The sequence below is a fragment of the Ipomoea nil genome, unplaced genomic scaffold (assembly GCF_001879475.1).
Source record: "Ipomoea nil cultivar Tokyo-kokei standard unplaced genomic scaffold, Asagao_1.1 scaffold0804, whole genome shotgun sequence".
Classification (NCBI taxonomy): domain Eukaryota; kingdom Viridiplantae; phylum Streptophyta; class Magnoliopsida; order Solanales; family Convolvulaceae; genus Ipomoea; species Ipomoea nil.
Genome location: NW_017617232.1, coordinates 1,538,551 through 1,555,647, shown reverse-complemented (window position 1 = coordinate 1,555,647; position 17,097 = coordinate 1,538,551). Strand labels below are relative to the sequence as shown.

Sequence of the window (17,097 nt, the reverse complement as noted above, 5' to 3'; positions counted from 1 at the left end):
CTCATCTGCGGTGGAAACGCATACGTGCATGCCAAGATCAAACTTCAACTTCCAACTCGCTGAATGCAACTCAAGATATACAACTTCATGGAGAATATATTTTCAGTCCAAGATATATAAAGACAGGAATACGGTCTAAAACAGCCTTACATAAAATATAACCTAAGTTTTGACAAATAATTTTAGTAAATTAAATTAGGGTAAAAATGTATATCATTTGTACACTCACAATTATCTCTGGAATACTTTTTCACTTTCAAAAATGCATCTCACTTTCACATTATCAAATTTGCAATTCATTCACTATTTTACTTACATCCCTGCAATATTCTCTTCCTTTTAAAAGTGACACACTATCACATCACAATATATAATAAAATAACAAAATAATTAAAAATAAATAAATAAAGTACAAAAAGGCTACCATGCAACAACCTTTTATGTACTTAGGGCATCCCTAATGGAGGTTTTTAGCAGTGCTACAAACTTATGGAGTGATTTTTCACAAATGGGGATGCTTGTTTTTCATTGTTTGATTCTCTTGCAAAGACCTTGGTTTTTGCTGGAGAAAAAAAAAAAGGGTAAGTAGCACGCTTGGAGCGCACCGCACGCCCCAACGAGCGCGTGTTTCTCACGTGCCCAGTGGAATGCTTGGTCGCTAACTGGTGGCCACTCTAAACCCACGACCCTTTTTTTTTAAATATAAATATTATCAAATTCTTTGTTTTTCTTTTCTGTTTCTCTTTCCTTTTTTCTCTCTCCTCTCTCTCCTACTTGGCTTTCTAAAAGCTAACAAAAAAACCTTCACTATTGAGGATGCTCTTAGTATCGCCATCTATAGATTTTGGGTAGGTTTTTGAGAAAAGCATGCTTAGGTGGGGAAGGGTGAGGAGAGAGAGAGAGAAAAAAAAAAAAAAAGAAAAAAAAAAACCTTCCTGCAAGACATTGGTTGTTGGCAGACTTGTGGGACTCAAAAATTCTCTTATTTTCTCTTCCTGGTCGCATGCAACGCAACTTAGCGCCTAGTTGGGCGCGTGCTATGTTAAAGACGCTATTCAATTTTATTTTATTTTTATAATTCTTTTTACATTTTATTTTCAGCTTTGTTTTATTTTATTTTCTTTTTCTCTCCCCTCCCATCTTATCTTTATTAATCACACATGCAGAAACTCCTCAAAAATCACAATTGTTAAAGATGCTCAACATCTCGCATAGATTTTGAGGAGTTTCTGCAACTGTAACTAGGAAAGAGAAGATGGGCGCCCGACTGGAAGAAAGGGAAAAAAAAAACTTGAAAAATAAAATTTGAAAAAAAAAAAGAAAGAAAAGTTCTTCGCATTAACGCGCCCGACTGGGCATTCTTAGTGCGCCTGGAGCTTCTTTATTTTTCTAGTGGGTCCACTATTCTGGCAAAAACCAAGGATTTCCTTCTAACGAGAAACTCAAAACCATATATTATTGGAGGAGTGAAGTATGGATTTCAATATTTCATAATTTATTTTTCTTATTATTATTATTATTATTATTATTATTATTATTATTATATTATTATTATTATTATTATTATTATTATATTTTGAAATCAAATTTGTAACATTATTTTTTCACTTCCTAGTCTCTCATTTAATGGTTTCTTCAACTCCAAAAAGTACTTCAATAACCTTCGTATAATTTGTTAGAAATTTGGTTTTACATGTCTGAAGATAATAGTCAAGTATTATTTTGTTTATACTGAGTCTCAAGTTCTTTATGCGAGACTAACATTTCTAACAAGTCATACAGGGTTATTAAAAACCTTGAAATAAGAACTGAGATGAGGAAAATAATGCAGCAAAATTAGTTTAAATACAATAAGAAGAATAGTATGTGAAATTTCTACTTTAACCCTCTAATATTAGAAAGTTTTTGAATTTTCTATCAAGTTAAAGACGAAATGTCGGAAGAACAAACTCAAAACTTTGGTCAAAATTGAGAAGTTAAAAATGAATATTGTCATACCTGAAGGACTGTAGATAGTAGATACGGAGTATATAGTAAGGAGTAGTTGGCAATATAAAGCTGTACTGAAAAAAAAAAAAAAAAATCAACGCCCAAAAGCAAACCTACTTCAGAAGTCAGAACTGCTCGTTGCTTGCCTCAACCACAGACCACATCTCCGTTACTCGTCTGCTCCAGCGGATCTACCCATAATTTGACGACGCCAGCCACCAGCGACCACCGCCTCATCGGCGAAGCCACTGCCAACCGCTGCCAATTTGCCAAATTCCCCAGGTATCTTATTATTTTCCTCAGAAACCTAGTTTTATCTTCCTTTCTGTGAACGGGTAAAGTTTATTAAAATAGTTGCTTGGAAATGGAAGAATAAAAAAAATGAAAGAATTTAAAATCCCACTAATAATGAGCGTTGTTGTTGTTGTTGTTGTTGTTTTGTAGTTAATTTGCAGTCTCACAATATGCGAATATCCCACTGATAATTAGTGTGTTATTTGTAGAATCAATTTAGTTAATTTGTAGTCTCGCTATATGACAATATCCCACTGTAATTCTGTAAATGTATGTCTAATGTCTGTGTATATTTGCGGTGATTTTATTGTGTAATGGTTAATTTCAATCTCTCTTCTTTTTCATCTTCTTCTTCTTTTCTGGTCTATATTTGATGAACACAGTTGGTTGGTCCTATCTCTTTAATTTCATAGTAAATGATCTCAATTTGGGTATAAAGATGGTCAATAAGTTGATTTAACAGTTTTGTGATAATGTTCTTGCCTTCTGGATTTTCTTGTTGTTTCTTTTGGATTTAGACATTGATCTGAATTTCAAGAAAAAGTTATAAGTGGATTATTTTTTGTTACTGGAACAAGATGGAATAGGTTCGCTTCTGAATAGCTTTTAAATTCTCTTTTGGGGCTTTAAATTCCTTTTTCCCTTGTGAAGTACCTAAAATAGAATATTATTAGAATAATATGATTTGACATAATCAGAAATTGGAGCTGCTTAGATCAAGAGAAAGCATTTTCTTTCCTGATTTCTAAATAGATTTATAGATTATGAATTCATTCTTGTTTTTCAAGTAATTAGGTAGTGGAATATATGGTTTGATCAGTTCCTAGTCTTGTCTCTTATTCTTGCATTTGAAAGGTTCATACCTTGTAAAAGTAAGATGCTAATATGGTCTATTTAGCTCAGGTGTACCATGTGATAACTAAGAGAGAATGCCAGAGTTTGAACAAAACTCACAGTCAATTGTGCTGGGGAAAAAAAATCTAATTAGCTTTAATTTTTCGCCCCCACTCAACATTTTTTCTTGCTCTGCCATTGCCTAGCCATTATAGCTCTTCAACCTAGAAGCTACTGCTGTTGGTTGTGACAGTGTAGCTGATAATACATGATGTTTAATCATTTTAATAGACTGCAAGAGAACAACATCCGGATCAATATTTCCGAGCAGCCTGAGATACTTTACTGCCCATGGAGAATTAACTGGTTGCTTTGGCTTGGAATCCTTATTTTACAAAAACTTAGCTAATTGAAGTTCAGTTTTGTTGCAACAAACATGCTGAGCAATAAATTACTTTCCCAATGCTAGGATCAAGACAGTAATAATTGTGAAAAGATGTAGGATAACCTATAAAAAGATGTTGTATAGATGATTAACAATGGGAAACAGAGACAACCAAAACCATAATTAGGTGGCTTGTGATAGAGCAGTAGAAAAGTCAGGCTAGTTTCAACAATGTGTGGATTATGGCATTCGACTTTGCCATTTTGCATGCAATCAGATAAACTTCAATAGAAATTAACTGCAAAAAAAAAAAAAAAAAAAAAAAAAAAAAAAAAAAAAAAAAAAAAAGAGAGAGAGAGGAGAGAGAAAAATTATGAATTTTTGAAAATTATAGTGGTCAAATGGCATTTATGATTTAACTATCTTTGTACATTTCAAAGTAATCTAGTATGTTTTGTAAGTTAGATTTTTAAATGAAATCTACACATTTTAAAATCTGTTTTCTAATTTCATTCCCTTTGTGTTAAAGGCTTAAGAAAACTCAGTGCATCCTAAATTACAAGCTGCGGAGTAGGTATTGTACCAGTAGAGGGAAAGAAAAATCCTCTCACACATCACTATGTCTTCGAACAACCCATCTCAACTACTTCCATCTGGTATCTTTCCTTGTGCTTATTTTTTATTTTATTGTTTTTTAAAATTGTCAGCTAGATTTTAATTTTTGAAAGTATTTTTAAATTTTTTATTTGCAGAGCTAATTGACCGCTGCATTGGGTCCAAAATCTGGGTCATAATGAAAGGGGATAAGGAGCTTGTTGGAACCCTTAGAGGATTTGATGTTTATGTTAACATGGTCCTGGAAGATGTCACTGAATAGTACGTTCCTCTGTTAAAATTTGGGTTTTACTTCAATTTAAATGTTTTTGCATTTTTCAATTATTTTGTCTGAAGCCAATAATTAAAATAGGAATCAGTAAGAGATAATTAAATTTTATTTGCATTTTGTTTTGTTGTTGTGATGATGATTATGTTTTTGGGTGGTTTATTTTATGTTTGAGATATTCCAATTATAAATGTTTACTGATTGAACTCTGATTGATGTGCCAATCAGAAGTATGAGTAAAGTTTGCCTCTTAGAGGGGAAATTTTATTTTGAAAACGTAAGGTGAGTGCTTAATTTAAGAATATTTCCTGAGTTTTTAATTAGAAAATGGCCCATGTTAATTTTCAAGCCTCTGAAAAGTATGAAGCTCGTCGTGCTCATTTTATAGCCTTAGTGGTACATGTGCTAGCACTCCACAAAATGCCTGTCTTTATTGTTTGATGTACTAATGCCAATGGCTAGAATTTCATTTCAAGTTTAGTGGTGTAGTCTCCAAAAGTGGTCACCTGTTATCTGTTGAGCGGATCAAGCCCTTGAAGCTTCTATTGATAAAGGGTTATGGTTGTGTTCGTTTTCCTACTTACCCAATGTGATGTGCCTTGCGCCCTTGCACACTAGATCTGTCTTGAACTCCTTGTTCCTCATGTAAAATACAGAAAGAATCAAAGAATCTTAGCCGTGTACCCATTAAAAAGAAACAATCTTAGCTCATGTTTGAGTTTGACAGCATTGGATGTCAATTGTGTCCAATCAGATGAATCAGGATAGTGGGCGGATTATATGTCTGGCTTTTAGGATGTGATTCGGTGGAAAAAGAATTATGGAGCATAATGTACATTCCAGGGTTTTATCCAAAATTCAGATCATAGCCTATGATTTGAAAGAAAGAGAAAAAAAAAGACAATACTTTGAAGAAGCTCAATTCATTAAAGTGGAGAATCGAACTTGTGTTGACTAAGGGATAGACATTCACATTTGCCTGAAATGTATCTACACTCTCATACTAAGTCACCCAAACTCAACTTCAGTTCTTTAAGGTTATGCCATTTGCTACCTTTCTGTTTTAGCACGTGACACTTGGATCTTTTGGTCAAAATGAAGGAAATTTAGGGACTTGCTTCAACTCAATTTTATGTTATTGGTGGCACAGTGTGAAATACCACTATCTCTCAGGTAGAAAACTGAAACTAATATCTTAATCTCATATTGCTGGGAAACTTTGTTTATTTGGATTTCCTAAGATTAGTTAATAAACAAGGGCAGCTTCACATCCAAAGCATATAATAATCTCTTCTATTAGTTGAACACTCAAAGCTTTTTACTTAATATAGTCTCTCATTGTTTTACTCGAAGAAAAAGATGCAGGGAGCTTACAAGCAAGCCGTTTCTATGTATGTATGTATGTATGCGTGTGTATAGTCCTTGCACACATACCCCCCTTTCATTTTATTTGGCAAATTAGCCACATTAATATGTTAAAAGTATTTGAAACAGTATCAGAATTTGGTCCATCTGCCATTGAGCTCAAGAGATTTTCACTTTGAAGCAACCATTTGTTACTCTTGTTTTCATATTAAATGCTTGTCATGTGAAATTCTGAACATTAGGCTAGAGTTTTGAACATCATAGTTCATTTATCTTTTTTATTAACCATGTTAAGCTGTCTATTGTCCATACTTAAACTGTTAAACATAATTGATCCCTTATAGATTTCTTTGTTCAATACTAACTGAACCTTACATTGCAGCGAGATCACCTCTGAAGGACGGCGAATTACAAAGCTTGATCAGATCTTGCTCAATGGAAACAACATTGCCATTGTGAGTAATAATATTGATTTAGCCATTAACATGATAATGCCTTTCATTCTTTAGGTATCATTATGCCTTTTGTGCGTGACAAGTTCTAAAACCACTTGTCTACCTCTTTGTGAAATGCAGCTTGTTCCGGGAGGCTCACCCGATACAGAATGAGATTCGTATTTGACTGCAGCCTAAGAAGTTGGTGGATATAAGAACCAATCTATTTTGTGTTTGTAGGCTTACTAACTGTCACTGATTAACTACAATTGTTGTTAGACCATGAACTTGATGAACTACAATTTTTTGTGACTGCCAATATGTCCAGTACTCTGTATTTGTTAAATGATTTTAAATTTGCTCATGCATGGGTTATGAATTATGATTTATGAGAAAATTGATGTCATTGAAGAACAACATCCATAAGGTAGCTGTTTAGGAATGCTATGAAGATGAGGAACAACAACTGAGCAATAAGCAGGTTCATGAGTCATGGAAGAGAAGAGCAGGCAAGGCACTAAAGAGAAAGACGGCAAAAATGGTTGTTGAAGAAGAAGAAATCAATTTCGTCGTCTTTCTCTTTTTCCTTGGCTGTTCTTCAATGACATCAATTTTCTCATCTAGTAGCAGATCCTCTTCCTCTGTTGCTTCCTTTTCCACATCTGTCTGCACCTTCAAATGGACTTAACAGAAATATTAACGGAGGACTATTTGTGATAAAAAATAAAAGTGTTTTGATCAAATTGAAAGTCAAGGACTAAAATGAGTATTATCTCAATAGTCAAAGGACCATTTATGGTATTAACTCTTTCAAATATGATCATTATGTTATAAACAAAACATTATACAGTTATAACAGATACAAAATATGTAATAATGTCCATAATAATGTTTTGTTTATAAGACTTCCTCTTGGACATTATTTGACATGATCTTGCCTTGTAAAAACTTGTTAGGAAAATTATGTGGGAAAAACCTAGACAAAAGAGGATAAAGTATATATTTAAATATATTCATGCCTCGTTAAAAACTTTACTAGGAAAATCACATCGAAAAAACCTAATTGAAGAAAAGAGTACATCATGATATATATTATATTGTTGCCTCATTAAAAACCCAGTAGGAAAAATTTAGTTAGGGAAAAAGAGTACAACCATAAACCTTCAAGGCATAATCTTCATGATTTTGGGGTTTGTCTATTTAAGTATTTATATGCAACTTTGCCATATTGACATTACTATATCATACTCATGCCAAAAAAATCTCATGTGTGCAATGGTACACATTGTTGTGTGCATACAATAAAATTCCACGTGCAACTGTTAACGCTGATATGTGCAACAAGGTATACTTGTGTGTGTAACAACACAATTCTGTGTGCAACAGTATACAATTATGTGAACTTGCTTATTCAAGACAGCAACGAGTCTAGAAAAATACGCATCCATAACCTCATCAACCAAGAATAAGCAAAATGCCAAGCAAATTAATTAAAATCCCACAAAACTTGGGATTAGTTAGCAATTAACATTCCTAATTTACCCCTAACCTTAATTAATCACCCAAAATCGTGCAAAAAAAAAAAAAAAAAAAACAGGGATAAAATTTTTAAAAATCTTTTATTTTAAGCCAGTGGTCTTCATATTTTAGTAGATTGGATTTGTCCACATGGACTCATGGAAAGAGGTGGACTCATATGATCATTAGAGCATCCACATCAATTGGGGAGAATGAGAGGATAATGTAAGAGTGATTAGGAGAGAGAATGTGGGAGGGGGAGAAAAAAAAATTGATTTAAAAAAAAAATAAAAATAAAGGCTTGTCAGGCGCGTGTAGTGCACGCGCCCGTGTAGCCTTGGCTGTGTGCAAACGCGCACAACATCTGTCTGTTTCTTTTTTTTTTTTTTTTTTTTTTTTTGACATTATTTTGTAATTTGCAGGACAAATATCTCCTCAAATAACTCCACCCCACATTTGCTATTAACCCCGCCCAAGATAATTGTTCTGACATTAACCCCATATTATCCACTAGTGTGGATGCTCTTAGTGTACACATACACACACACACACACATACATATTGACTATGTTTGGCAAATCTAGCTGAAAAGCTATAAGCTAGAGGCTGAAAAATGAAGAGTTGTTAAACTAGCTGATTATGCAAAGTGTTGGGTAAAATTAGTTTTTTGGATAAGCTAATAAGATTAAGAGCCTGTTTGACAAAGCTTATTTAAGAGCTTATAGCTTATTTTAAGCTACTAATAAGCTATAAGCTCTGTTTGGTAATGTTACCAAAATAAGCTCGTAGCCTAAAACAAGAGCTTATTTTGGAACGTTATTTTAGGTAGCGTTTCAAAATAAACTAGTAGCTTCCTAATTTTTTTCTTCATCTTTGTCCTTATTATTTTAAAAAATGACATATTTTACCCTTCTCAATTAAAATCATTTTCTCTTCTCCTTTATCCGCAATTATTATTATTATTATTATTATTATTATTATTATTATTATTATTATTATTATTATTATTATTATTATTATTATTATTATTGATGGGGTGTGAACCTCGTGGACTCGGGGCCCAAGAAGAAAAGAGATCAAGCCCAGAAGAAGAAGAAAAAGCCCAAGGGGAATGGCCAAGTCCAGAAGAGGAAAAGCCCAAAAGAGATACGAGCCAAACCGAGGAGTCGGCTCGACCCGGAAGTCGGCACAAGTAGAAGGTCGGCCTAAACTAGTCGTTAACCTATTTACTACCCTATTATTACCCCACTTATTACCACTAGTTAATTACCTAATTATTATTATTATTATCCATAACCCCCACTTAAACCCATACTCACTACCCAAATTAAGCCATCATAAAGCCTACTAATTACCCTCCAACGGACACTTTTGGAGGAGCTAGCTATAAGAAGGAGGGGAAGACAAGAAGAAAGAGGCCAATCATTCATCCACACATGGGAGGACTCTCCCAAGCACTATTCCTACACACTAGAAGTCCACATATCACTCTTTCACAACTACTCTCCCAAGAAGGCTTCACTCCACAATATACAAAGAAGACTCCATCACTCTTCCACGCATGAAGAAGACTCCATATGAGAAGACTCCACCACCATCCCACCAAGAAGCATACTCCATCTCTCGGTATCAAAGATTGCTTTATTCTTACACCATATCTCTATATACAAAATAGCCATACAACTTGTGCAAAAACACCTACAAAATACATAGTGGAGTTAGGCTTGGCACCGCCCAAAAAGGCCTGTGGTTTTCCTTTCGATTTCCACGTACAAAAAGCATTAAGTTATATTTGTTCTACTTATTTTTCTATAAGCCGCATGTGAAAGGTGAATCCACCGATCAAGGTTGTGTTGGACCTCCCTGGGCCCAAAAACCCAAAAACCATTATTATTATTATTATTATTATTATTATTATTATTATTACTATTATTACTATTATTATTATTATTATTATTATTATTATTATTATTATTATTAGGAGATTGACAACAATATTGCTACTTCATTATGTGATGCTAGATCATGATTATGCTAATAATTTTATTTTAAAATGTTATTTTTTTTAAAACAAAATGTTAATTTTAATATGTAAACAAACTAATTTAAATTTTATGAAGATGTCATTTTTTTTATTTTTTATTTTTTTTTTACATTTATCAACTTATCAAAAAGCTAATTTTACCAAACACTTTCAAGCATAACAACTAGCTTAATAGCTCTTCAGTTTTCAGCTCCTAGCTTATAGTTTGTTAGCTTTCAGCCTCATTTAAACTTTCAGCTAAGTTTGCCAAACATAGCCTAAAAAGGACATGTTCATAAAATTTAAATAGTTTTAAAATTTAAATAAGATTGTTTATATATTACGGAGTAAATTTTAACATTTTAAACTGTAGAGATTTATAGAATCTTATAAAACATTATAAAACTCATATGATTGTCTAGAATTTAGAATAGATTTTAGAGATATAATCATAGTTATACGATGAAGTAAATATCCACCGTCTGTTGAGGAGGTGTAATAAGTATAAATAATCTCATGAGGCTCATTTTGTAACAATCCAAGTGGTTAAGTATGAGGAACAAGAAGAATGCTTGTTGATATCAACTTGTTAAAAATATAGTATCTACTAAAAAGAATAGTTGTGTGCTATTATGAAAACAGATACACGTCATCCTAATACTAAGAAATAATATGTAAAGGTTGCTAGACATTTTCCCAAAAAAATAATATCCAAATCATATGCACATGATGCTAACAACTATCTAATATATTGGATCAAAGTGAATTATGATCATGAATTGCTTAAGAATCCTTTTGGATATCATTATCAGTGATGGATGACAGCTACATTTTTTAGAATTAATAATAATAGTTGCAGGATACAATAATTATATACATAAGAAGAGTTACAATAGAATATGGACAGATAGAGTCTTAAACTCCCCCATAAAGTCCTCAATTCCTTTCAAATGCAGGGTAAGCTAACCTGTAGCTTGTCATTGGCAAAATTTTAGGTATTTGTATTCTTTATCTTATTTTTAACTCATGTCTTGTTAACAAAATGTGACACATTTTCATTAATTAAAAGTGGAATTAAGTTAATTTGTAACTCTATAGCCCACAAAATGAATAAAAATTGACAATTGACCATCAAAAATACAAAATGACATAATATGGCCGATCCTATCCATAGGTTCATACTTATATTATTGATGACAAAGGCCACATCCAAAGATAGACCATGATTCAAAAATTTTATCTCTTTAATTTTGTTTGTACAAATAAAATTAATATGTAAAAAATATATTACTAAAAGTTCTAATTGATATGCTTTAATTAACATTCATATAGATATTTTTTTTATTCTTTTAAATAAATCTATAATAAGTATATAAAGTCATTACTTTAGGTACATAAATAACTTATTATTGCAACATAAGTCGTATAAAAGTGTACACCATCTTTCAACTCTTTAAATCACTTTCTCACATAAGGTTTATTTACATCATCACATTCTAAAAGCTAGTATTTTGTCATCATAGGTGATATCTCCAAATGATATTGGTTTATATTAAGGTGGACAATTCGATTCGATTTTCTCAAATTAATCCGAATCAAATTGTACTAAACCGAACTAGTAATATATTGAAAATTGAACTATTCAGGATTCTTGTAAATCGAATGGTTCGATTAAAAACCAAACTGAACCGAACAGTTTGGTGAAAACCAACAAAAGCACAACTTGAGTCATTGAGAATACAAAAGCTACAACCTGATAAACACACATGTGCACTGGTATTTGACTTAGAGTGTATTTAAAAACAAAAACAACAAAAACACAACTTCAATACATGCTCAATGTAATATAGCTGTGGCCCCACAAATGAGAGGTCTCATATTCGGATCCTAGTGTGTGGGTATTGACTCTTTATGTTTCAGTAAGTTGAGAACAATTGAAACATACACTATGCATCCATATAACAACTGAGGTGCAATGAGCCACATATTAAAGTAGTAATCAATCACAAAATGCATTACCCCCCCTCCCATGAGCCATAAATTATCACAAAATGCATTACCCCCCTCCCATGAGCCATAAATTTTGAATTGATAAAATATGTATGAATAGATAGGTAAAATTGAAGACAAAATTTAAACTTACCAAAAAAAAAAAAAAAAACACAACAACAATAAATACCTTTTTTAATAATTAAAAAAAAAAAAAAAAAACCAAAAGTGCACATAATCTAAACCAAAATAATCTCACCCATACGATGGACCGAGCAAGACATAAGCACAAAATAATTTCACATTTTTTGTTATACACCTTGTGTTGTTCTTATATTTGAAAGTTAGGGTGTGTTTTGGAAACCTGGAAATCATTTTCCAAAGTTTCTAGTGTTTGGATGCGTCTGGAAAATAAAGTCAACAGAGACTTTAGAAAATATGCTTGTTTTGGAGGAAAATGACTTCTCCTTTTGTTTTGGGAAGTCATTTTCCAACTTTTATGCCAACATCATACCATTACCATTATCACCATCAACACCATACCACCACCACCTCACTACCACGGTACCACCACCACCAATATAAGACCATACTATCACCACTACCACCATCACCACCACCACCACCAGTACACTACCACACTACCACCACCGCCGTCACTGTCGCCACCACCACTGCCACCACACCACCACTGTCACACCACCACCAATTATTATTATTATTATTATTATTATTATTATTATTATTATTATTATTATTATTATTATTATAATATAACAAATAACACCACGTACTACCACTACACCACCACCATCACTATTATACCACTTATTATTATTATTATTATTATTATTGTTGTTGTTGTTGTTTTTGTTGTTGTTGACTTTGGTGAGTTGTTTTAATATCTTATTAGTTATTTTATTATCATATTTAAAATTGTTATTATATTATTATTATATTATTATATATTATTATGCATGTTGTAATATTCTAAATAAAATAATTAAAATGTTTAATTATACAATTCTATTCATTTTTTAGAAAATAATCCAAACACACTAAGATAGTTATTCAGAATGCAACCAAACACTGGGGAGGAAAATATTTTTTAAAAAATCACTCATTTTTCAAAAAATATTTTCTAGAAACCATTTTTATGCTTTTCAAACGAATCCTTAGTTGAAATTGTAAGGGCGTAGGAAAAATAATAGATAAATTAAAATATTTTTTTTTTTTCGAAAGTTACTGGCTCTATTACATTGTAGTATCACTGAAACACAAAGAACCAATAACGCCTCCACTGAGGCTCGAACTTATAATCTTCCAAATGGAAGTCCAACCCGGATACCATTGGACCACATAGTCCTGGTAAATAAATTAAAATATAATTGTAGGATAATATCAACTTTTAAAATGGAAAATGGATTGATATGAATAGCCTTTGACCTTAGGAGAAGGTCAAATTATGAATAGAGAACAATAAGAAAAGGTTGAGAAATGAGAAGTACGCGCTCAGACACGGAATCGGGATGTACGCATCTAATGACGCGTGGAACCGAAAAATACTCGTAAACTTATATACGAAGCTACAATATAATATACCGTCTATACATATCCACTCTTGACATCTTTCATTTCATTCCAAATCGCGACTTCACAAAGAGAATCTCTGTAAGTTGATGGATCTGAATTTATATATGTTTGTGTATATGATGTTGAATCCGTAATTTAGATGAGTTCTTTGTTGAAAATCTGTATAGTTTGTTAGAGTTCATGAATTCTTGAGATTGTATTTGTGAATTTAGGGGTTTTTTTTGGGGGGGAGTTGTGATCAGATAAGAGATCTGAGGCGCTTTTTAATGCTTATTGATCCTCCATTGTTGATTGATCAGTTTCTATGGTAGACCTTTTGAATTGTAATTTTCTTGTTGACCCAGCGGCTATGAATTGATTAGCCTAAATTCCTTTGTATGTCCCTATGTAATCATGTGAAACAGTAGTATATTGTTTGGTTGATTTTCTATGTTCTTGTTGGCTATCTCAATTCTATGTTTGAGAGTTTGACGCTTCATAAATATTTAGCAATTCTCATCTTAGGGTAAACTATACACTGCTGGAAATGTCTAGCTTTGAATTTGAGTTTGGCTATTTAAAATAGAACAAACAGAGGAAGTGCATTGTATTTGATTTGAAGAGAACATTTTAAGCTCAATCACCTGAAATATCATTCTCTTATTGTCTAACTGGTTTCTTGTTCATCGGATAGGTACAAGTTGTTTTGTTAACTAAGAGAAATGGGGGGCGGAAAGGATAAGCATGACGAGTCTGATAAGGGGCTGTTTTCTCATCTCGCTCATCATGGTGGTCATTATCCTCCAGCACCTGGTGCATACCCTCCTCAACAAGGGTATCCACCTGCAGGATATCCTCCTCAGGCATATCCACCTTCTGGATATCCACCTTCTGGATATCCACAAGGAGGGTATCCCCCTCAAGCCTATCCCCCTCAAGCCTATCCCCCTTCAGGTTACCCTGTCCCTGGCCCATCTGCACCACACAAGTCAGGTACACTTATTGAATATCTTTTCTTCTTTCTTTATCCCCCAAAGTGGGGAAGACCTTGTTGAAACCAGCCAAGTACCTTGTGGTCTAATGACATTACTGTTACCATTTCAATCGGGTAGACATAGGTTGGAGTTTGAAAGGTTAAATTGTAGTAACCAAAAAGCAAACTTGTTACCATTTCAATCGGAAAGACATAGGTTCGAGTTTGAAAGGTTAAATTGTAGTAACCAAAAAACAAACTTGTTACCATTTCAATTGGAAAGACATAGGTTCGAGTTTGAAAGGTTAAATTGTAGTAACCAAAAAACGAACTTGTTGAAACCACGCCCCTCTCATTTTCACTTTGGCTTTTGCTTGCTGTTGCCAGAAGTTCAATTTTGCTACTTTTTGTTTTCATAAATAAACTAAAACTTTGATGGAAAACTTTGTTGGAGGCATTGAATGATAAAAAAAAAAAAAAAATACTCGTCCATTGATGCATAAAGTACCTGACAAGGCTAGCCACAATTCACAAGCACTTTGATATGCCCCGTGGCCTAGCAGTAGTGAATGAACACAATAAAAAATGCATTACGTCTTGCAACAAATTGAAAGTGCTGTGTGTAGTTTCCTTTGTGTTGGTGTGGCTTTTGTGCTGAATTTTTTCTTTCAATTAGGGCATCATGGACCTGGTATGGGGACAGTGCTAGCTGGAGGTGCCGTGGCTGCAGCAGCTGCTTATGGTGCTCATCACTTGAGCCACGGTAGTGGTTCTCATGTACCACATGGCGTTGGACATGGTGTTGGTCACTACGGCCATGGAAAGATGAAGCACGGGAAGTTCAAGCAAGGAAAATATGGCAAGCATGGCAAGCACGGAAAGTTCAAACGCGGCAAGCATGGAGGGATGTTCGGCGGTGGGAAGTTCAAGAAGTGGAAGTGATCCATTCTTGACCTCTATGCAAAACATATGCCAAGACCTTTAAGACTGCTAATGCTTTTAATTTAGTTCCTATGAATAAATTATACTATGGTACATATTTAATGCTCTATAGGTAACAGAAAACTCAGCTTTTGTGGCTGTGATGGAATCCATAGCTTTCATGGTTAATGTGACATCATTGTTAGTGTTTTACACTTTCTTCTCCATTGCTTTTCTGCTTTGTATGGGGGAAAAAAATATCCGAGTAGAGATGGAAAAATATTTACATTTTTCATTAAAAAATATCGTAAAATTTGCATGCTTTCTATAATACAAATTTCACAAACTTTAAAGCATAATTTGCATATCTATGGTCTTTGCTTCTAAATAGTGTTTTTCTCCAATCGTTATGCTGTGGAACCGTGTTTATCTTGTCAGATAATCACGATTCTATGTTTATAATTATTGAACTATATGTTCATAATTATAAAAGTATATATTCATAATATCATAATTACTGAATTATATGTTCATAATTATAAAATTATATATTAATAATTTTTAAATTTTATATTCACATTTATTGAATTTCTATATATATAATTATAGAATTATATGTTCATAATTATATTCACAACTCTATGCTCATAATTATGCATACAACTCTATTTTTATAATTATAGAAATATATGTTCATAATTATAAACAATTTTGGAACTGTGTTCACCTTGTAAGGTGGGCACGGTTTCACGATATAATTTGCCATTTTCAATAGTTATGTTGTGGAAACGTGTTCACCATGTATATTATGGTGAACACAGAGGTAGATCCATAATTTCTATACTTTAAATTCATATTTTTTTTTTTTTTTTGAAAACGTGAATTCATAATTTTGTTTTTCATTTGTTGTTAACGGGATAAATTCATAATTTCTAAGCTGTAAATTCATAATTTCTATACTGTAGATTCATAATATCTATACTGTAGATTCATAATTTCTATACTGTAAACTCATAATTTCTATACTGTAGATTCATAATTTCTATACTGTAGATTCATAATTTCTATACTGTAGATTCATAATTCCTATCTGTAAATTTATAATTTCTGTATTGTAGATTTATAATATCTGTAACGAAAAATAAAATTATGAATCTACGTTTTTAAATTTTTTTTTTTTTTTTTATAAATTTACAGTATAAAAATTATGGATCTACTTTTGTGTTCACCATGCGCATGGTGAACACGTTTCCGCAGCATAATTAGCGTAAGGTAATGGGGTGATCGGTTGGGTATGCTTATTTACTGAAACGGCTAAATACTATTTGGCATCCGAAATCAAGAATGGAACTCATTACACTAGAAAATGATTATTATCTAGTTAAGTTTGGATCTATCATGGACTTGAATTTGCTAAGTATGGGGGGCTTGGATGGTATTAGAACACTATCTCATTGTTATAAAATGGTACTCGAATTTTGATCCAAAGACAGAGAAGGTGATAATATGGGTTAGATTTTTTGAACTTTTTTTATAATATTACGATCAAACATTCTTATTTCGAATTGGAGAGAAGACTGGGAGACCAATCATGATTGATGGTGCCACAAGCCACTGTTAGCACGGTTCATGTTTACCTCAAAATAGTGTATGAACTTGTTGTGGGGACATTCTTGTCAACAGGAATCCGATGTCATAAATGTTAGTTTTGACCTTTTTGAAATGTCTTTGAGCTGACCTTGTTGTAGGGGATTGTGGCCAAATAAATGGTTTGCTCCATTAACATGGGTGGGTGGGGATCAAACCCTTAACCTCATGTTTAAGGGATAAGGTGCTGAACCACCACGCCAACCATGTTGATTACTATAGTGTCATTTTAATTAACTACAGTTTCACTTGAAATTATACCTTGTACCG

At 32.9% G+C, this 17,097-nt stretch overlaps 2 protein-coding genes across 7 annotated transcripts; both read left to right on the top strand.

Annotated features, from left to right (window-relative positions):
• The first annotated feature begins 2,060 nt into the window (after positions 1-2,060).
• LOC109177323 (sm-like protein LSM5) lies at positions 2,061-6,601 on the top strand. Of its 2 annotated transcripts, none has more exons than XM_019326641.1 (5): positions 2,061-2,324; positions 4,032-4,158; positions 4,255-4,378; positions 6,133-6,205; positions 6,326-6,601. In XM_019326641.1, exons 2-5 carry the CDS (start codon positions 4,122-4,124, stop codon positions 6,356-6,358), a joined length of 267 nt encoding a protein of 88 aa, XP_019182186.1. In that variant the 5' UTR covers positions 2,061-2,324; positions 4,032-4,121; the 3' UTR covers positions 6,359-6,601. The 2 variants fall into 2 exon arrangements, with proteins under 2 accessions (XP_019182186.1, XP_019182185.1); XM_019326640.1 differs by having other exon boundaries at positions 2,062-2,271.
• Positions 6,602-13,279: 6,678 nt separating this feature from the next.
• On the top strand, positions 13,280-15,405 carry LOC109177321 (glycine-rich protein A3-like). Of its 5 annotated transcripts, none has more exons than XM_019326637.1 (4): positions 13,280-13,385; positions 13,981-14,279; positions 14,936-15,079; positions 15,110-15,405. In XM_019326637.1, exons 2-4 carry the CDS (start codon positions 14,009-14,011, stop codon positions 15,199-15,201), a joined length of 507 nt encoding a protein of 168 aa, XP_019182182.1. In that variant the 5' UTR covers positions 13,280-13,385; positions 13,981-14,008; the 3' UTR covers positions 15,202-15,405. The 5 variants fall into 5 exon arrangements, with proteins under 5 accessions (XP_019182182.1, XP_019182180.1, XP_019182183.1 ...); XM_019326638.1 differs by having other exon boundaries at positions 13,284-13,385; positions 13,977-14,122; positions 14,168-14,279; positions 14,936-15,405; XM_019326636.1 differs by having other exon boundaries at positions 13,285-13,385; positions 13,977-14,279.
• Positions 15,406-17,097: the final 1,692 nt, after the last annotated feature.